Source organism: Kogia breviceps, chromosome 3, assembly GCF_026419965.1.
Source record: "Kogia breviceps isolate mKogBre1 chromosome 3, mKogBre1 haplotype 1, whole genome shotgun sequence".
Classification (NCBI taxonomy): Eukaryota; Metazoa; Chordata; class Mammalia; order Artiodactyla; family Physeteridae; genus Kogia; species Kogia breviceps.
The window spans coordinates 182,348,805-182,371,563 of NC_081312.1; the positions used below are offsets into that span (position 1 = coordinate 182,348,805).

Consider the following 22,759-nt stretch of genomic DNA (forward strand, 5'->3'; position numbering starts at 1 on the left):
TCCAAACTTTCTATTTTTCTACTGTATTTATTTAAAGTTATACATTTCCCTTTAAGCACTGCTTTATTTACATTCCACAATTTTTAGTGTGTACTGTTTTCATTATCATTCAGTAAAAAATATGTTCTAATTCCCACTGCAATTCCACTTTGACCCTTGGGTTATTCAGAAGTGTGCTGCTTAATTTCCAGACTTTTGGGGATTTTCTGAGTTTGTTTTATGGTCCAGCATATAGTCTGTTTTGGTAAGTGTCCCACTTGGATGTGAAAAGAAAATGTATCTGCAGTTGTTTGTTGGATGTTGTGTTTGACAGTTGTCAGTTAGATCAAGCTAAGGTCCCAGTCATGTCAGTCATGTGAGTTAAGAAACCTACAGCTTCCCAGCTGGGCCTCCAGATTGAGAGGCAGATAAGCCCTGCCCACTGTATTCTGTTCAAACAACTCCTGAGCCACAGGCTTTGTAAAATGATTATGTTGTGGAATTTTGGGATGGTTTGTTATGAAGCAACTGTAAGGAGAAATGACTATACTGTAGGCTCAATGTTGGAGAAGAATCTATGCTTTTTCATAATCCTTATGGAATTGAGGACCAGAGTTAGAGATTAATTCTAGTATAATGTGTTTTACAGCCATTTAGTAATAGGCAAGATGTACCAAAAATACATTTTACAGCTGTAATAGCAGCTAGTATCGCACTCCTGAACACAGTGCTACCAAAAGTTGTTATATATAAAATTTTGTGTTTTTTTCCTATGCTAAAATCTAATTATTGTCATTGTTAATGTCTATAAAAATATAAAGAAAACCCCCAAGAGACTTGTAGAGGAAATACATATTCAACTATACTGTTGAAGGTAAAGTTCAGTTCTGAAATTCTTAAGAGGATATCTTGTTGGCTTCTCAAGGGAAGGAAAGAAAGTAGTTTCTGGCTCTTCACATTTCAGATTGCTGGGCGACAAACCTATCAACATACCATAGATCTCTCAGAAACGAACAGGACGGGGCTTCTGCAACTTTGTCCACGGATGCCGACAGCTGCCCTTCAGGTTCTGGTGCTCCTGGCTGCCTGAGTTACAGAGGTCCTAGGTAAGCATAAGGTGTGGTCTCCCTTTTGAGGGGTTGTGTGTGTCCAGTAGGTGTCTGTTCTATGCTGTGCTCTCAGGGTTATTGGGCAGAATCATTTAAAAGTATTTATTTGGAGCCATGAATGTGAAAAATCAAGGATATGGTTGAAGGAAAAAAAGTGTTTATTTAGGCCATCCACTAGGATCATAATAAATAATGCAATATACTAATGTAATAACAGATGTTCTCATGCATTTATCACATTTAAAATATACAAGAAAGCTGGCTTACAGGGCTGTTGGGACAAATTTGGAAAAGTGTATTTGGCAATACAGTGAAAGCTGACAGTCTTAAGACTGTCAGATTCTCTTTCCTCTATATGTCTGTGAATAAATGGTAATGTTCCCTTATAGCTTCTACTTTTCATAAACATGCCAGAGCTAAGCCAATTGTCAAAGATCCAGGTTGACAATTTGTTATTTATCAATCGGTGTTTCTAATGGAAACCAGATTTTAAAAAATAACAAAGATAAACTCTTTTGTATTTCAGTGTGGAGGCTGATATATTGCATGCCAGAATCACTTAAACAGTAAACTGTGCCTGAATGAAATAAAACCCCAAAGTAGAAGTTTATAAATAGTAACTTTGATACTCAATATAAAAATGTTATAATATGATGTTTGATAAATGACCAAATTATCTGACTGCAACAGTGATAAACTTTGATTACAGCTTAGTTTTGCTCGTAAATTTCACATAAAGAGTTTAAATAGGGTAACCTTCAACTTAAAGCTTTAAAACAAATAATTTAAACATGTCTCAAACACTGAAAAGGTGTTTTCAATTGTTATTTACAGTTAATCAATGATACCAGTGTATAGCTTAATTGAGCCAATCGCCAGTCTTTCATCCCTCTTCCAACATCTGCTATTACAATCTTCCTTATAAACACTTCGGCAAATCAGTTTAGTGAAGGAGACCGATCTGTGGTCCAGAGTAATTCAATGTATGGCCATTTGGTTTGGAGACAGCGTTTAATAGGAGTGTCATCTGTCTGTAGCATGGGATCTTCAAAACCCATAACAACTGCGGTTCCTTCCACATACATTACCTGTTGAACAAAATAAAGTCACCAAGGTCAGTCAATCAATATTCTTAGCCAAGTCTTGTGAGGGATACAGAACTTTTCATAGGCTAGCAAACAGGGCACTGTGTACTATTTCATATGGAACTTTATATTTAATTTTATTTTGACAGAAATTATAAGCTAGAATATCTGCTTCCTGATTAATGTGAAAATAAATCTGGAAATGAGATGGCAGTTTTAACTACTAGCTGAATTTAGATTGTAAGATCATGATTTATAAGAAGTGTATGCAAATCCCAAGAACATACTATTTCTGATAAAAGAAAAATCATTCTTCCAATTATATATACCCCTTGAATAAATTTACAATTTTCTTTATATAACAACATTTACATTGTTCCTATTGCTTTAATATGGAGGCACTCAGCTATATATTCTGAGAAGGACTTTATTTTCTTATTTTCTACTTTCAATTTAAATGTTGAATTTCCAGAGCTGCAAGCAAACTGGATAATACTTCTGAAATGCTCTTCATGAATGTAAATGGATGGAGCAAAACAAGGATGTCAGGTCAGAAAGAATAATCTCTATATGTAGTGGCAATAACTGACTGTTAAAAAGATACACTGGCAGGTGGATATCAGAAAAGTTTCATTCTGATTTCTTTAAACAACCTTTAGAAGTCATCTGTGAAGTAACATACTAACTAAAGCCCTAACTCATTATAAGCACCCACTGTATCCATTAAAGCATTCAGTCATGAATTTTGCTTTGTACCAAGATAAATTCTAACTGCATAATTTAAAAGGAACAGATACAGATGACTGCCCTCTTCCAAAGTATGTGTAATGATTTTTACACTCAGTGGCTGATACAAGATTCTAATTACGTTCTTCCAAGATAAAAACTATTTGACCAGGAGAAACAACTTGATTCGCCTTAAGTTGGAGTCTCCTTAAAAAATATTAAATATGGGAATATCTTCTATTACTAGGCCAGATAATTTGGTTTCATAATCTCCTTTTTTAGGAGGCTCTAAAGACATACTTTAATGTGAAACACACACTTTTTTGCATCTTTGGTTGCTGTATTACTTTCACAGTTTTGATGGAATAAATTTACTCTTAAAACTGTTAAGTCATGCTTTTCAGCTCTCCAAAGCAAAACTTTTTTCTGAAAAATGGTCCACGAAGAATACCCCTTGCTCGTGGTGTTAGAGCAGACCTGCTTGGGTGGAGTACCCTGCCCTACCCGTGTGGCGGGCTCACACTCCCTTCCGCTTGGCCAGCCTTCTCCTGTTGTTTGTTTCCTCAGATATTTTTAATAGCACCTTACTCTGTGGTCTACCAGATTTCTAGCTCCCGAGTAACTTTACGTTATGCCTCTGCAACTTAATGGCATACATGCTTCGTGTTAAGAGTGCTTACGTACTACTGTCGTGTTAATAGTTCATCTGTGATTTCTGACCTCTTTGTTAGTATGTCAGACGCTTGTGAGCACGACTTGAAAACTTACTATATACAGGTAGCGTGGTCAAGCAGACCAAGGACACGATTGGAAACCAGGAACTCAGTTCCAATCCCTGCTCTGCCAATGACTTGCTGTGGGACCCTGGGTGAGTCACTTATCTCCCTGTCTCAGAGGCCTCATCTGTAAAATACGGATAATATTTGACTGACCTACCTTGCAGGGATTGTGTAGGCAAGTAACTAAGTAGTGACTATACAGTACCTTCTATTACAAGGCTACATAAAACTTCAAAACCTAGGGGAAGCACTCATTTACACATATTAGAACAGCATACAAGTTTGCTTATTGACAATTTATATTTTGCTATAGATATCAGTAAATCATTTTACTATAAAAAGATCTTCAAACCTAAGGTAATAAAAGTTCTAATTTATATTGTTATGAAAATAAAAGTAAATTTTAGTCGCAGGTTTAGATTTGCTACTGAAATTATGCATCTAATATACATTATGATCTATTTTCTCTAGCCATCCTCGATTTAGATACATCTGAAACCAGCATGGGTATTTCAAATTAAAAAGGCATGTTAGCCACCAAATGTAAAATAGCTAGTGGGAAGCGGCCGCATAGCACAGGGAGATCAGCTCGGTGCTTTGTGACCACCTAGAGGGGTGGGGTAGGGAGGGAGATGCAAGAAGGAGGAGATATAGGGATAATATGTATACGTATAGCTGATTCACTTTGTTCTACAGCAGCAACTAACACAACACTGTAAAGCAATTATACTCTACTAAAGACGTTAATCGTTTAAGGTATTAAAAACAGAACCACTTGCTTCAGGACGATGGGGCCAGTTGCTGGCACTGGAAGAAGACACCCCTACCACAGTTTTCAAGAGACTGAAGGCCATTCATGAGGGAGGTAAAATAGGGGCTCAGCACCAACTGTCTCTATGGTACCTTCCAACTCAAAAGCCCGTGGGAGGTCCCCCCAATTGTGAGGAGTGAGTCTGTTGCTGCTACCAGGAAGCCCCCCTCCTGAACATAGCCTACTCAATTATCACACTTTCTTTCACTGTTTGTTCAAGTCTTCCTTTACTCCCTTAGTACAGTTTTACAGTTTATTATTTTATTTGTATGAATACTTGGTGTTTTGTTTGGTTTCTGAGATTTAAAAGTTAAACTTCCGTATTCCCACACAAAAAAAGGCATGTTAGGCTTTATTCCTTCTAATATTAGCTATATCTACTGTGACTGTTGCATAAATGCAGACATAGGTGTAGACAAAGCTCATTAATCAGTTTTGATGTAAAGCACCGATGTGCCTTTGTCCGTAGAGCAAAGCACCGTGGGTGAGCCGCGGGCTCGGAGGGGGACGCCCTTGGCTCCCGTCCCAGCTCCGCCGTCTCCTGGCTGCCTGACCATTGCAAGCTGCTTACCTCTCCCATGCATCAGTTTCCTCCACTGTAAAAGGGGGATATACAGGTAATACTGACCTCATGGGCTGGTGTTAAACTTCAAAGTGCTTAAGACAATTCCAGGTAAATGCTCAATAAATGCTAGGTGTTATGGATATTAACTTAAATCCTTTAAAGTATTTTTCTAAATCAAAAATCTCACTCTTACCCCTTCTTTCTCCATGTAAATGGATCAGTAACTTCCAGCACACTAAACTTGATTTAATAATATCTACAACACCCAAGGGTAACGACATGCATGTAGATGGAGTTCTCTTGACTCCAAAATTCCAATGAAGATCTCAGAGTCCAGGTCTAGAATGTGCTCTGATAGTAAAGAGACTCCTAGAATAATCTCCTTCCTTAGGTGGCAAGTTCTGGGAATCAAACACTGTTATATACTCCGATATTTTATCAGGCCAGGTGAAGACAAATTACAACGTGAGTTATCGTACCTTTTCATTGTAATTTGATTGCTTCAGTCCATTGTAGTGGTAGACAGTGAAAGACTCTGGACCACTGGAACCCTGTTGTAAACAAAGGACAATTAAAACTTTACAACTTTCTATCAGGCAATTTCTAATTAGCAATTGAAAGTAAAATGGAAGTTTCTTAATTAATTCCACATCCTTTGATTACGGAATCATCTGACAAAGCAAGATACTTAGACTTATGCGGTTATAACTACCCTAAAAGCTGAAAGTTACTTCTGGGGAAGAGGCTGGAAATTGGGGGAGTGCGGATTTTTATTATAAGCTCGTCTACAGTTTATATTTTTAAATACGTGCATGTATTACTGTAATTTTTTTTTAAAAAAAGGACACGGTTCTAAAATGCAAAGAAATTTCCTAAAATGTATCTCTGCTTTTCTTCTGCTTATAATTTGTTCCTCTCAATGAATACAGAAAAGCAGTGATACCGCTTTCACTCAGATGACAAACAAATGCACCAGTACTTCCAGTTCGGTCCATAGGATCAAATTGGGAGTTTCCATCCCACAAATATCTTCTGAATATTGTGAACTTTAACTGTGAAAAGGAAACATAGTGCTTAGAGACTTAAACAGCATTCAAGAGAGAAAGGAAACTGAATAAATCATTACACTAACTTCCAGAGAAAGTGATCAAGTCATTCCCACTGTTCTAACTTCGGTTCTCAGTTCGCTAAAGCTCAAGTTCACCTCTCTGAACGTAGGCTCGAAGGCCGCCAATGGGCGGGCGGGCGGGCCCTGCAGGTGCCGGACTCCCAGTGATTCCCTTTAGCGCCATCGCTGGGTCTCCCTGTGCCCAGCCCCCTTAAGGATCTTCCTGGTCGTATCTGATTGTGACAAAAGTTGGGCCAGCGTCCCTCCTTGGAATTGTTTCCAGTTGGAACCAAGAGAAGCAGCTCCTTTCCAACGAGAAGGGATAAGCGGGGGATGAGACTCCTTCCAGCCCCAGAGGCTCCTGGCCCCGGCCTCCAGGAGCTGCTTCCTCTGTCCTTCTGTGGCTCTGAGCTACTCCTCCCAAATCCTATCTTTCCGGCCCACGTCAGGCAGTTCAGGCTGGGATTTAAAGCAACCAAGAATCCTAAACTACAGGACCTACCCTGCCCTTCCAGTCCGATCTCCAACCACTCACCTTCCTGAATTCTGTCTGAGACAAGCATATTCCTCATCTCCCCACGAAGAGACCTTTTCTTCCCATGAAGAGACCTTCGGTTGTTGGCTCTTCGCACATTTGTGATTTTTTAAACTCTTTTCTCATTTTTCAAGATCTGGTTCAAATCTTACTTTGCAAAAGTTTGCCTTAAATACACTATTTGGATTCCTTATTACTTTGGGATCTTTCTAACAATTGTCTCAATTTGTGAATCATATACTACTTTGCATCATCTCTTCAGCTGTTATTTTGAAAGACTGTTTACATTTTTAACTGTTTTCAACTTTTCATGTCTAAAATCTAAGCTCATAATTTTTTGTATCCCCTTCAAATGCTTTACAAAACAAAAATCTAGAATTTATTCAATCTTAATTGTATACATGAGTCAGTGCAATTTAGTCACTTAGTTAATTTGGCTGTTGATTTTCAGAGTTAGTTAATATACTTACAAAATAAATATTTTACTACAATTGAATACAGTTTATATCTCCAGTTCTAGTAACTAACAACTGATATAAAATAAATAGCATCGAAAGGTAGTGTAAAACAGTGGTTAAAGTACTTTGTCTCTTTGCTTTGATAACCTACACTGGATCCTGAATTGGCCTCGTGCTAGCAGGATGACGTTAAACCATTTTCTTAAGTTCTCTAATCCTCTGTTTCCTCACTGACAAAATGGGGGAAAAATACCCCTAATTTACAAGGCGCAGGGTGCCTGGGCACCTGGTACGTGCTTATTAATAAATGGTAGCTGTGCCTGCTAGTCTTACCATAAACATGCTGGTATCTGATGCAATGATCACAATACAGCCGGTTAAATAATCTGGGTGAGTGGTAAAACCCTGCGCTCAGATAGGAAGACCAGCCAGGTGTAGGCTCTAGAATTAGCCAGTGACACAGACGCAACTTGAGCATATACTGAGACGGGTATAGATCCTTTTAACTCAGCTCCCGTCACAGCCAGTGGAAGGCATGTCCCAGCACGAAGCAGCACAGCTCCACTCCAGTGAAAGGCTTTCCTTTTACTCAACTAAAATTCTCCTCAAACTCAGGAGCGCTGGTAGCAGTTCTCACTACATACAGGCTCATTTACTAGTATTTACAAAGTTCTAAAAAGAACTTTGTAAATACTAGTAAAGAACATACCAATCAATTAACAGCAGTTACCCAAGAGAAGGAAAACAGGGGTGGGAGTGGTTTAAGAGAATCTTTCTCTTTTTACTCCACAAACTTCTGAACTTGGATCTTCCTTTAGAAAAACAATATCAATGTGTCTATATTACGTACTCTCTTCCACCACCCCTGTCCCCCAATCAAAGTTTTGCGTTGCTGTATTGGAACACACAACTCTTCTGTCCTCTCTGTTGGGCAAGTATTTACATGATAATAGTGCTTTATTAGTCTAATACCTGCATGTTAGAACATTTTTAACTAGTAGAAAAGCTGAAACAATCATAATATGATCCTCCCAATAGAACAAAACAATAAATATATTTCTTCAGCTATGTTACCTGATCAGGAAAAAATTCTTGAAGAAATGGACCCAATAATATGATTCCTAATCCTTCTGGATCTAATTTATTCTTCATGAGATTTATACTATGGGGAGAGAAAAAAGAAAAACAGTGGATACCAATGGAAAAAAAGCGCTTATTTTTCTTCTTTCATGATTAAATTACTAGTACTGTAACACATATGACTGCCAAAAATCCTGACAGCTGTTCTTTTTAGACCCTTAATGACAAATACACAGGATGACATCTAATTTGCCAAAACTCGGTTATTTTTAAACCAGAGTAATCTGTTACTATTTAGAATTTAAATTATGATGATGACTTTGGAATATTGTTCCTTATTAGGTCAAGTAACTTAAAAACCCAGGCTTGTAAAAACAGGCTTTTAACCTCCCAAAGGCACATTCTCTTTGCTTCATAGCTATGCCTGAATTTAACTATCAAAAGAGGCATTTAACTTAAAATAAACTTTTTTTTTTTCTTAAGCCCAAAGAGAAAAAGAAACAGCATCAAAAGCAGTGGTACATCAGATAACCAAAAACATCTCCTAAAAAGCTTACTTTCAAGAACCAAATGAGGTGGAGGCTTAAAATTCTTAGACAGTGTAAACTGAAGGTTAAAAACGGTAAGATAATTCTTAAAGAGCTGAAGTGTAGGTGTAACAATCAGGTGTAGCCGGGGCTGCTAAAAGGTATTATGTGTGACTAGAAAGAAGGTGGAGAAAAGTGGACTGCAGTTTGAAGAGAGTTTTAAAAATGAAAATGGTCTTTTCAGAAAATTTTCATTCTCCGTGTTATCTTTCAAACTATAAATGTCAGGTTAAATACAACTTATGATACAGTTGACCCTTGAATAGCATGGGTTTGAACTGCACAGGTCCACGTATACGTGGATTTTTTTTTTTCAATAAATATATACACCGTAAATAAATTCTCTTCCTTATGATTTTCCTAATAACATTTTCTTTTCTTTAGCTTACTGTAAGAATACAGTAATATAATATATATAACATATGTTACTGGTAAGGTTTCCAGTCAACAGTAGGCTATTAGTGGTTAAGTTTTGGCGGAGTCAAAAGTTACACACGGATTCTCATCTGCGCGGGGGTCAGTGCCCCTAACCCCTGTGTTGTTCAAGGGTCAACCGTACAACATGCAAAGGGTATGACACTTTAATGGGTCTGAGTAATGCCAGGAGGTTATGACATGGAACAGAGAAAGACAAGGTCATATTATATTTAACATAATTTATTAGTCCTTGATAAGGCCCTGTTAGTTTATGGGCCATCACATATTATAAATGTGACTAGACCAAAGGACCGAATAAATAACTCAGTGCAATCTTTCAGCTACTTCTAGAAAAACAATTTGACTTTACTGTGCTAACTTTAAAAATTCAGGGTATGTCATGTATTCTGATGAAACAAGGAAAATTAAGTAGATGACGTACAGGCATCTACGTAAGAATCTGAAACAAAAAACCAACTTTGCCTCTTTCCTCCTTCCCATTTTAAGAATTGTTATTAACCAAAATTACCTCAGTTCAATTCCCTTTGGCATATTAGAGCAATGTAAACAAGGTCTCCACTTGGAAATCAGTTGAGAAGAAATATGGTAGTTACTATTATACCGTTTATTGGACTAGTTTAACTGTCTCTGAATTTCTCCTCTTTTAAGTTGGAATCAACAATTACGTCTACTAAGTACGGGTAACATCACAGCACTAGGTACTGACACTGAGACATTAAATCAGATGTGATTACGTTTGCAAATGGTTATATGTATTTCATACTTTCGAAGAAAATACACCCTAACTATTTAAAAACAGAACAGGATCAAGTTCTAAAACCTGTGTACCAATATGTTTTATGCTGCTTTTGCTGAATCCTTTCCTTAAATGTTTGTAAGCTAAAGTTTGTTCATTGTCAGATACATTTTCAGAAGGGGGGAAAAACAAAACAAAACAACTGTGCAGAAAAAGGAAAAGTTAGTGTACATCAAATGTGATTTTTAAATCACCTATATTTGATCAATATATTATATATTTGATTACCACATTTGATCAAAAGATCTATCCACTTGTCTCTCTGGTTAAGTGGATAGATCTTATCTCTCACTTAACCAGAGAGAGATTTTCCCATGGATAACAAAGATCCCAAATTTATGGAAGAAGTTATAGATGTAATAATGTACATTATTAATGAAGACAACAACTGATATTAATGTTAGGAAATACTGAAAATTATATTCTGTAACATACTGGGGCCACTTACAAAGGTTTCAGATCATTTAGAATGTTCAGGGTCTTTAAGACTGAATGTCAGAGGCCTGCTGGTTATTTAAGCAGGGTGACTAGCAATATAGACATTCTACATAACTGTCACTACTTTTGCTGAAGGTACTAAAGACATGCACAAAATTTCAAAATATGGAAAAAGTTTCACAGTGAGAAAAAATATATTTAACATGGAAAAAGGCATTTTATATTTTTAGGACCATTTTTAAAAAACTAGACCATAAGTGCAGAGTGGGAAAGGAAGCTCATTTTAAGTAAGTCAAGTCTCTGCTATAATACTGGTTGGTCTGACTGCTTCCTAAATCGTGGCTTAATATAAAGTGCTATGCTTCATATATGCATAAACGCTTAGATTTTTTAAAAAGAGGCAATAATGTGTGTATAATGTTTTACATTTAACAGAATCAGAGTTGGTTAAATAATACTTCGTATGTAGCTTACTATTCAGGATCTGAAACAAGGTCCAATGCTTTCATCACATCTTCTAGAAGTGAATCAGGTATGAATCCATTATCTGGAAAAGAATTACAGAAACAATTTGGATTAAGTTTACTTCAAGAAATGCTATTATTGCTGCTCAGACAGACTCCAGCAAAGGATCACATAAGAGGGATACAAAGAATTAAGAAACAGCATATTAAGTTTATTTTGGGCACAATATTATTATTAGGTACTCTCTTAGTTTTCTTGGGCATGTAGGCAAAGATTTATTTTCAAGGTTAGTTTTCTAATACAAAAATGAACCATATGACTTCTCCCTGAGAGCTCCAAGGAAACCTGAAAGCCAAATTACTTCTTAAACAGGCTTACAAGTTTAAATGATACAAGTTTTTTTCTACTTAAGTTTTTAACAGTTATCCAATTAAAATAAATCTTTACCAGTAAATTCTTTTTGTCACAATGTTATTTTAGCTTCTTGCAAGACTGTTCATGATCCACTGTTATTTAGACCTCTGACAATATACGATCAAGAAAAGATATCTCTTGACTTAAATCAACAGATCTGATTTAAATAAAAGCCATAGATTTAATAGGGAAAAAAATTCAAAGTTGGAATGCAGATTAGAATCAAATGCTGATGCAGAGTAGTTTATGGAAAATATTCCTTTTCTTGGGCTCGATGAGGAAATAGCATTGGTAAATGGCCCAAACTCAGATGATGCAATAGGATGTGACACACAAAAAAAGCTTGTAGGGCAGTTTGAAATCACAGTACTTATAAACAAGCGACTTGTTGATTCCCTTAAATGTACAATGCCTGACTTCCTCTACCCATTTATTCTTTCCTGAAGACTGTCTCAGCTTTAAATCAACTTCCAACACAATAACCTTTTCAGGGATTAGGATAATTAAGGAAAAAAAAAAACAAAGAAAATCTTGTCCTGGAGGACAAGATGTCCGAAAGCCGTGCTTCTGTAATCAAACGATAAAATAAAGCAGAGTTGCTCTTTCTGCACATGGTGTGTACTCTATCACCAAGGAAATAAAGAAGTTATGATTTTTTTAAAAAGTCTTTTCTTAAACCTCATTAGCACATGCTTACCCATGTGAAGATAGATTGGTCTTGACTAAAAGGCTAAGAATCATTTAGGATAATTAAAAATTATCCTAAATATACTTTTAAAAAGTGAACATTTAGAATAATTCCAGTTTGTCAAGTTACCAATAATTGAAGTTATAGAGAATAAAAAAACTTGTTTGAAGGCACCTGTGAAAAATATTCAAGCTTTGTAAGCCTACGTTTGATGAGTTTGAAAGGTAGAAAATTACTCATTTTGCTTAGTTAGGTCACAGCTAAAAGCTTAGCATTTCCAAATGTAAAGCAGGCTTTATCTGGCTACTGGCAACAAGGAACAGTTAACTGGATAGGTTTCTATGTTTATGGGCTATCATGTGTATCCACTTGACAGAAGCAGTGTGTATTACAATATTCTTCTGAAGCACTGAATGGCAGGCGGCCTTATCTCTTCTTACTGTAACCCAAGGCGCAGCTCCCATCCCCAGAAAGGGCTAATGGGCTGTATATAGACACAAACAACAACTAGGAAAACAACACAATGACCTCCTTAACTCAAACGTGATTAACCTCAAGCTTAAACATTCCAACACATTTTTAAGGGGCCTACGAGATTTACAACTTGTAAACACGGACATTCTGAAGTACAGCAATGACTACACCAAGCCAGTGACTCGAGTTTCTGTACATACAGTATTTTATAACTGGAGACGGCAGAATCATTTTTTTTCAATACCTCAAAGACTTTTAATACACCCAAGATTAGAAGAGGAGATTTGGAATTACTTGCCTTTTTAAAACACTGATTTTGAAATTACTTTATTCTTTAATAATCGTACCTGTCAAGACAAATTCTTTAGAAAAAGCAGCCTTACGTCTAAGCAGATCGAAACTCACGCCATCTAGTATTTAGTCAGCTGGTTCCTCAGAGAATATGGAAACAGAGACACAATGATAAGAAGACCTCAATACCAAGAGCAGAGGAAATCTGAGCATACAATTTGTCGATTGCTCAAGCCGACCTAAGAAGCACCGAAGGAAAAAGTAGAACTTGAATGCACCGGTAATTTAACCACATGAATATACAATGGACTTGTACAGGCTTTCAAGCTCAGAAGAACGGGGAGGATGGCGGGGGGGGGCCTGGGGACAAGGGGGCATCGCCCGCGGTTGTGATGGTGCGCAGCTGCAGGGTCAACATTCACATACAGTTAAGTTGTGTTTAAGACACTTGAAAAGGAGGAAAAAAGCTGTTCGTTTATAAATTTAAAAAAGAGGGTTTTTTTTGTTTCTTTAAAACCCAGTAAACAGGGCTTCCCTGGTGGCGCAGTGGATGAGAGTCCGCCTGCCGATGCAGGGGACACGGGTTTGTGCCCCGGTCCGGGAAGATCCCACGTGCCGCAGAGTGGCTGGGCCCGTGAGCCGTGGCCGCTGCGCCTGCGCGTCCGGAGCCTGTGCTCCGCAACGGGAGAGGCCACAACAGTGAGAGGCCCGCGTACCGCAAAAAAACAAAAACAAAAACAAAAACAAACCCAGTAAACAGATGGCAAGAAGCGCCCAGCTCCTAGAGCCCGGGAAGAGGAACTCTGCGCAGAGCAGCACCGGGGAGGGGCGCGGCGGTGAAGCGAGCCAGCGATTTGCTGGGTCGGGGGCTGGCTCCGAATGGTGACGAAGTCGAGCTGGCCTCGAAGGACAAGGAAGGCCCATCACGATTCCCGTCTGGAAAGACGGGGGGAGCCTGGCAGGCCTCCTAGCAGAGGCACCAGCTGAAGGGAGAGCTAGCAGGAGAGGGCAGGTGTCAGGAGGCCACGCGGGACAAGAAACCGCGTGAGAGGAGATGGGGACCCGGCACCGGGGACCGTCACGTTTTCAAACCCCTGTAGGTGAGAAAGAGTACACTTTCGTAGGAACAGAGGAGACAATCAAGATCAAGTTGAGGAAAATTTGAATGCCGCTGGTTTTAGTAAAAAATTAACAAATTATTTTATTTTTACTCCATGTTGTATCATACTTTACCTAGCTATCTTAATGACGCTTTAATAACATTATCCCTACAATTTAATAGAACTCTTAGTGAAAAAAACGTATGTGCTTTTGCCCGGAGACAAGGTTAGGGCGTTTTCACGGCTGCGCTCGCCCCGGCCTCCCGGCTTGTGTCTCCCTGCTGCTTCGCGCCTCTGGCCCCATAAACGGAGGCCATGGACAGCAGGGATGCCATGACCCGGGGGCCAAGCACGGGGCTTGACACAAGCAGCTGCTCAATAACATGTGTTACATTCAATTATTCAAGCTAATCCTAACTTCAGATTTAAACAAACTGCTCTGGTTCAGGCACCATGGTTCAACCACAAACAGCTCTGTGAATTGAGCGTATGAAGTTCACAGAGAAAGAAGTAGCTGCTTTATGGCCTGTCCTGCAGAACCACCTCAATTATGTGATGGGAAAGTTGCAAAACCAACCAAACACGGTGCACGGGATACAAAAAACCTGTGGCTGGGGCAGCAGGAAACAGTGATGAGGATGGTACAGCCAGGTGAACGGCAGTGACGGAAAGGGACGCAGAGGCAGAGAGAAGACAACGTGATTTAAAAGGAAGAGAAAAGGCAGAATTAAACAGAAGGCAACTTCTAGATAATGTCTAAGGATGGGTGTATACTAAACTATCTACAAGTAAAGTTAGTCTTAAAGATTAAAATAAGTACCACACTGAAATCATTCAGACAAAAGATGCTATCAGTGTATTTTAGCAACCGAAAAAGAATGCAAGGGCTCTTTAAAATCAAAATATATATCCCTTGTCCAAACACGGCTGATGGAAGTCTGCAACGGCGCGGGGTGAAGAAAGAGAATAAGAGGGAGAGAGAGAGAGAGAGAAGAAAACAAAACAAACCCCATTATGGGCGATGCTAAAAATTTCAAATACCATCTGTGTAGAATTCAGTTCTTTGGAGATTACTGAATAAGCTCTACGCTACACAGTTTTGGATTCTGGATTTTTTTCTTTTTTAAACAACAGTATGGTCAGCTTACTGAGTACCTGAATAATGATGTAAAGTAGATACAAAGGCCATCGTACAGCTCAGGAAACTGAGGTTAAGGAACTTGCCCAGCATCACACAGCAGAGCTTACAGAGGTGGGATTTAAATCCAGGTTCTCTGATACCCACTGGAATGCTTTTAGCATTTTAGAAAAAGCCATTTTCTGATACCTGGAGGCACTCCAAAATTCCTCTCTTGTCTAGTATCTTTGATCACATTGATCAATTTACCTCTGTCCCTACTCTTTTATTGTTGTTTTTAAAAATTACTATAAAACATGTATCTGAATACAAACCAAATATCCATACTTTCCCCCACAAAAGAGATGTAAAAAACAAAATGAAACGAAACAAAAACAACGCCACCCCCCAACCCAAATCCCCACGAAACAAAACTATGGACTTTCTCTAACGCCCATATGTAACACTTTATATAGGACCAGTACCTGATTCTCTCTAGGATCTGAGCACACACACTAGTGTTCATTTCCATTTCTGAATCTGGGATTCTTCATTAAAGGGACCACGTAATTAGAGATGGTATGTCAAGGTCCTGCTTGAAATTAAAATTCTGGAAGTATTACAAAGGAGAAACTAACAGCTAAAAATATATTTTCGAACTTACTTTATATGTATGCTTGGCATCAAAATAATTACTGAGCTCCTAAGATCCTAAAGACTCTGAAGTAGAGACTCAGTGGGAATGACAGTCAATATCATATCCTTATTCCAATAAATGAAAAATAGTTAAAAGTAGACAAATTAAAACACAGCTCTTCATGACCTCAGCCCTTTAAAAACGTACTGGTAGTGGAGAGAGGGGGAAAGATTGCTTGACCTTCCGGAAGAACACCTCGAATCCGGTCTCAGTTCTCAAAACGAGGCATGCAGCTCTGAAGAAGTGACCTAAACCCTCACAAGTTTGGTTTTTCTTAAGAACAAAATGGTGCTGGTCATCCCTGCTTATCTCCTAGGTTTACGGTAAGGTTTTAATGAGACCATACAGGTAAACCGCTGTATAAACTGTGATGTTTCATGCAAAGGCCAGCCATCATGATTATTACTATTTTTAGACAGGTCCTCAGTTACTAATGGTCTTTTGAAACATAAACCTGATTTATAAGTCACCTGTTTAGAACACTGAAAATACAGTCTCACGGAGGCAATGCTGTAAATGGTGATTAGCCTGCAAGTGCATTTAATTCCTACTATGCCTAAAGCAGGCGCTAACAGTGCTGATTACAGGTCTACCTACCCGATAGGCACGTGCAGACACCAGGAGTGGGAGCGAGGGTGAGGTGGGGAGAGTGAGACAGATACAAAAGTACCCACGGGTACCAGAACTTGAACTCTCTTTTCTTTAGCTTCCCTCTAGGTCAGTTTTTCTACAAATATTCTAAAGAGGGTGACAAAGGGCAGCTGTCACCACACCAGCCTCTGCTAAACGGAAACTGGAACTACCCAGAAACTTGTAAGTATTGTTAATATAGTAAGTGTTCTGAGAAAGCCAGATCTGTTCAGATCTTGAAATAAAAGTGTGCTATGTTAGGGGAAGGGGGGATCAAATCAGTAAATTAGCTGATTAGTTTGTGACTAAAAATGAAGACTTTTCTATTTTTAATCTTTCAGCCTCCTGGAGTGGACTGTCTATAGCTAAACCATAAACAGTGATATTCAAATGAGAAAGTGGAGTTTATTTTCTCCGTAAGTCACAGACAGAAAGAGACAGCTTTTCTAAGATGACCGAACAAGTTTTGCTTGCTTCTTAACAATTCAGATTCTAGTCCTGCTAAGTAAGGTGTCACACATAAAACTATATAGATGAAAACTAATTTAGTTAATCAATAATTTTCTCTCTCTAGTAAAAACACAGCAAATTTATTTTCATATGTATTTCTCAGGACTCAATTCTGAAAAACAGCCACTGATCATAAATTACGTTTTAATATTGCCAATAAGACAGTCTAATTTTCCTTGTGATTTAGTAGACAAAATGGAGCCTGCTACCTCATTAATGATTTAAAAAAACTGAAATTGCAAAAAGCAAACAAATCTACTACTTGTGACTGTAAGATTCTAAAGGCTTAGTTTTAGTATCTTTGTATTCCTGACGGAGTTGTTTCAAACTGGCCTTCTAGATAATAGATAACATCAGGCTCTTCAAGTCCACGTCTCCTATGGCCGTGAACACTCCCTCTTGCTCTGAAGGTCTTTCTCTATGCCTTTGTTCCTTCACAGAGTATCAGAATGATTACTCTCCTCGTACATTTCCTTTCTCAAGAAACTCATTCACTTCCAATTTCAATTTCAGTTCTAAAATTCTCACTACAGAAACGAATGCAGAGGGATCCCAAAAGGCAGATTACAGAAAAGCCATACGTTTCATTTGAGAAGGGTCTGTAGTGGTTACACTGGGGTAAGAGTATGCTTGATATCTTGGACAATCATTTCAAATCAAAATTAAGCAGCACTATAAAGACCTGATTGGAAACTCCGGAAAAATACCCAGTTTATCCAATGCCATCTTACATACTTCATCCTGTAATGTATTCCACTCTAGAAGGAATCCTCCTCTCATACAATAATTAGTATCAATATGGGCAGAAACATATCACCTAACGTATCTTGAAACGGAGCAGGCACGTACATACGTATGTGTATACCCCTTCACAACCACTCTCCCCTGGGGTGTGAGGTATAGAAAAGGCAAACAGCCAGAAGCAGGGTGAGAGATGGCAGGGGAAAAAAACCAAATACTTTAAATAAATCCTTAAGAAGAGGGTATGCCACAGGAAATCGCTTGACTCATTCTCTGAAATATATTTCGTTAAAATATAAATCCAAGCCTTGACCATCAATTTCCTTGATTATTCCAATAACCACTTGCCTCCAAGCATCACTTCTCTTTAGTAAACGCTACATCATTATTTTTCTTGTGTCCTGTCTTTCAAGTCAAACACTTTGCTGGCTATTCCTTGTATATAAATTTCCATCTCCTACCTCGTGTTCATAGGTATCACTTTCTCTCCTTTGTGCTTCCATTTGCCAACGTGATCGCACCTCCTCAGGTCTTCATGACAGCCTGGGCTGTGAATTACACTTTAGACTGCATGTACCTAACAGACATATACAGAACACTCCATATACCAGAAGCAGAATATGCATTTCTTCTCAAGTGTACATAAAAGATTCTCCAGGAATAGATCACATGATAGGGCATAAAACATGTCTTAGCAAATTCAAAAGGACTGAAATCACACCAAGTATTTTTTCGTACCACAATTACAGGAAACTAGTAATAAACCACAGGAAGAAGATGCAAAATATATGCAGATTAAACAACATGCTCCTGAACAACCACTGGGCTAAAGAAGAAATCAAAAGGGGAATCAAGAAATATCTTGAAACAAATGAAAACGGAAGCACAATGTATCAAAACTTAGGGATGCTACAAAAGCAGTTTTAAGAAGGAAGTTTACACTGATAAATGCCTACATTAAGAAACAAAAAGGACCTCAAACAACCTCACGTTACACCTTAAGGAACTAAAAAAAGAAGAAAAACTACAACAGAGATATATGAAATAGAGAAGAGAAATATAGAAAAAAGCAATAAAACAAAAAGCTGATTTTCTGACAAGATAAACAAAACAGAATTAAAGAGGAGACACTGTAACTGTTACCACAGAAACACAAAGAGTCAGAAGAGACTGCTATGAACAATAACACACCAACAAATTGGACAACTGAGAAGAAACTGATTAATTCCTAGAAACATAAACCTACTAAAACTGACTCATGAGGACAAAGAACATCTTAATAGAGCAGTAACAAAAAGGAGACTGACAATGTAAACCAAAACCTTCCAACAAAGAAAAGTCCAGATGGTTTCACTGTTGAATCTATGAAACAACTAAAGAGGAACTAATGCCAATCCTTCTAAAAATCATCCAAAAAATTAAAGATGAGGGGATACTTCCAAATTTGCTTTGAGACCAGCATTACTCTGATACCAAAGCCAAATATGGACACTACAAGAAAAGAAAACTGCAGATCATAATACCTGATGAATACATATACAAAATATTAGCAAACTGAATTCAACAGCAGATTAAAAGGACCATACACTATGATCAAGTGGGATTTATTCCAGGGATGCAAGGATGGTTCAACATACACAAATCAACAGATCTGATATATACCACATTTATAAAAGAAAAAAATTGTATGATCATGTCAGTATGCAAAAAAGGTACTTGATATAATACAAAATCCTTTCATAATAGAAACACTATAAAATACGGTACAGAAGGAATGTTCCTCAGTGTAATAAAGGCCATATACAACAAACCTACAGCTAGTATCATACTCAATGGTGAAAAGTTAAAATCCTTTCCTATGAGAACAGGAAAAAAGACAGGATTGCCCACTTTTGCCATTTCTGTTCAGCATATTATTGCAAGTCCTAGCCATAGCAATTTGACACAAGAAAGAAATAAAAGGCGTTCATATTGGAAAGGTAAAAGTAAAATGATCTCTGTGGATAACTTGGTCTTATATATAAACCCTAAAGACTCCACTAAAAAACTGTTAGAAAAAATGATTTCAGTAAATTTGGAAGATACCAAATCAACATACTGTTATCACTTGCATTTCTATATACCAACAAGAACTATCTGAAAGTGAAATTTAAAAAGCAATTGCATTTACAATAGCATCAAAAACAATGAAACGCTCAGGCACACGTTTAACCAAAGAGGTATAAGACACTGAAAACTATAAGACACCGATGAAAGAGATTGAAGAAAACACAAATAAATGGAAGGATATACTGTGCTCACGGGTTATATCAAGAATTAATAGTGTTAAAATGTCCATACTACCCAAAGTGATCTACACAGTCAATGCAATCCTTACCAATAAATATTCCAGTGACATTTTTCACAGAAATAGAAAAAACTATTCTAAATTTATTTGGAACCGCAAAAGATACTGCACCACCAAAGCCATCTTGAGAAAGAAGAACAAAGCCAGAGGCATCATGTTACCTGATTTCAAGCTATATGGCAGAGCTCTAATAATCAAAAGAATATGCTACTGGCATAAAAACTAGCACATAGCCCAGTGTAACAATATAGTAAGCCCTGACATAAATTCATGAATATATGGTCAGCTAATTTTTGATCAGAGTGCCACGAACATACAATTGGGAAAGGATAGTCTCTTTCAATAAATGGTATTGGGAAAAATGGATATCCACGTGCAAAAGAATGAAACTGGACCCCTATCATACAGTATTCACAAAAAACAATCTGAAATGGATCAAAGACTTAAATGTAAGACTTGAAACTGTAAAGCTACTAAAAGAAAATGTAGGGAAAAAGGTCCTTGCCATTGGTCTTGGTAGTGATTTCTTGGATAAGACAGCAAAACTAAAATAAACAAGTGGGACTGCATTAAACTAAAGAGCTTTTGCACAGCAAAGGAAATAATAAAATTGCAACCTACAGAAGAAAATATTTGCAAGCCATATATCTGATAAAAGGTTAATACACAAAATATATAAAGACCTCAAGAGCAAAAACACAAATAATTCATTTAAAAAGTTAGCAATGGACCTGAATAGACATTTTTCTAAAGAAGACATACAAATGGCCAATAGGTATATGAAAAAATGTTCAGTATCACTAATCATCAGGAAAATGCAAATCAAAATCACAATGAGGTATCACCTCACATGTGTTAGAATGACCTTTATCAAAAAGACAAGAGACTGGACTTCCCTGGCGATCCAGTGGTTAGGACTATGTGCTCCCAATGCAGGGGGCACGGGTTTGATCCCCAGTCAGGGGAGATCCCACATGCCACATGGCATGCCCCCCCCAAAAAAAAAGACGAGATTAAATGTTGGTGAGTTTGTGGAGAAAGGGGAAACCTTATGCACTGTTGGTGAAAATACAAAATGGTATCTCTATTAAAGAAAACAGCACAAGATTCTTCAAACAATTAAAAACAGAACTACCATATGATTCAGCAATTCCACTCCCGGGTATATATCTGAAGGTAGTGAAATCAGTAGTTCAAAGAGATATCTGCACAACCACAATCACTGCAATATTATTCACAACAGCCAAGCTATGGAAACAGCCTATGTGTTTGTCAATGGATAAAGATTACAGTGTGTATGCGTGTGTACACACACACAATGGGATATTATTTAGCCATGACAAAGAGGGAAATCCTACCTTTTGTGACAACATGGATAAACCTTGAGGACATTATGCTAAGTGAAGTAAATCAGACGTAGAAAGACAAATACTGTATGGTATCACTTATATGTAGAATCTAGAAAAGCTGAATTTGTAATAACAGAGTAGAGTGGTGGTTACCAGGGGCTTGAGGTAGGTTATTGGAGAGATGTTGTTTAAAGGTAGAAACTTGCAACTAGTAGATAAATAAGTTCTGGAGAACTAATGAACAGCAATGGTGATTACAGTCAACAATACTGTATTATAAACTTCAAAATTGTGAACAGACCAGATCTTAACTGTTTTCACCACAAAAAAGAAGTAATTACGTGATGTGATAGAGGTGTTATACCTAATGCTAAAATAGTAATCATTTTGCAATATATAAATATATCAAAGCAACATGCTGTATACCTTAAACTTACAGAATGTAATATGTCAATTATATCTCAATTATTTAAAAAAAAGAAATATTCTGAAACATTTATTCATTTGAATAAATAAATAAATAAATCACTTAAGCTCTTTGAAAAGTTATTCAAGAGGTGGTATTTTTCCCTGTTTAACACCATCAGAGGTCAAGATTCAAGTAATCATAACTTTAGTACCACAAGAAACACAAAACCCTTATACCATGTGAGAATATGATGATCACTGAAGTTTCCTATTTTTTTTGGTTCCCATTTTCACCATTCTATGTAAAATTTTCAAGAAATGCAAGCTACATTTCTCTCAATAATCCCATAACTCTTAAAAAATAAAACTCAGGAAAGTATCAATATATTTCAAACATATGAAGATATAAAACACAGAATCAGCGTTAATAAAAAATAAAATCTTTTACCTTCTGGATCGTAAGTTTGAAAAACTCTTCTGGCTTGCTCTGAAGGAGCCTCAGGGGCAACTAAAGCCATATCCTGAAAACATAAAAAAGCATGCTGTCGGCGAGCTACAATATAATGGCATTGAAAATAATGACTGATAGTTTTGCTTTATATTATTGTCTAAGTAAAAAGTCTTAACTGGAAGCATACTCTAGCTTTCAAATATTTAAAAAATTAAATCCAGAGATATGACAGCAAGGAATTACATAGGAATGCATTTGAAATTTACTACTTTAGGAAGTATGTTACATCAATACCTAGGCACAGATCAATAATCAAGTTCTGCATGTTCAGAATTTTAACTTTTATTAAAGGAAATATCCAAAAGGCGGATTTCTTTTCCCCATAAAACTGACTCTCTATCATGACTAGTTTCTTTACAAAGTAAGCAGTATTACAATTTACCAAAAATAAGCACAGAATTCACTGTTATCTTGGACTCTTCACAAACCTTTACTCCACATATATTAACCATTATGAAACTCTACAATTGACTGACATGAAACTAGAATCTAGGTTCTAATTGTTTTCCTCTATTCATAAATC

At 37.4% G+C, this 22,759-nt stretch overlaps 1 protein-coding gene across 1 annotated transcript in view; it reads right to left on the bottom strand.

The window, feature by feature from the left end:
- Positions 1-1,228: 1,228 nt before the first annotated feature.
- MINDY3 (MINDY lysine 48 deubiquitinase 3) overlaps positions 1,229-22,759 on the bottom strand; it is a 91,500-nt gene continuing 69,969 nt past the window's right edge. The window contains exons 11-15 of the mRNA XM_059059200.2: positions 22,174-22,246; positions 10,969-11,041; positions 8,230-8,317; positions 5,534-5,605; positions 1,229-2,176 (exon numbers count right to left, since the gene is read on the bottom strand). Coding sequence (XP_058915183.1) covers positions 2,027-2,176; positions 5,534-5,605; positions 8,230-8,317; positions 10,969-11,041; positions 22,174-22,246 — 456 coding nt within the window. The 3' untranslated portion in view covers positions 1,229-2,026. The remainder of the gene's footprint in view (positions 2,177-5,533; positions 5,606-8,229; positions 8,318-10,968; positions 11,042-22,173; positions 22,247-22,759) is intronic.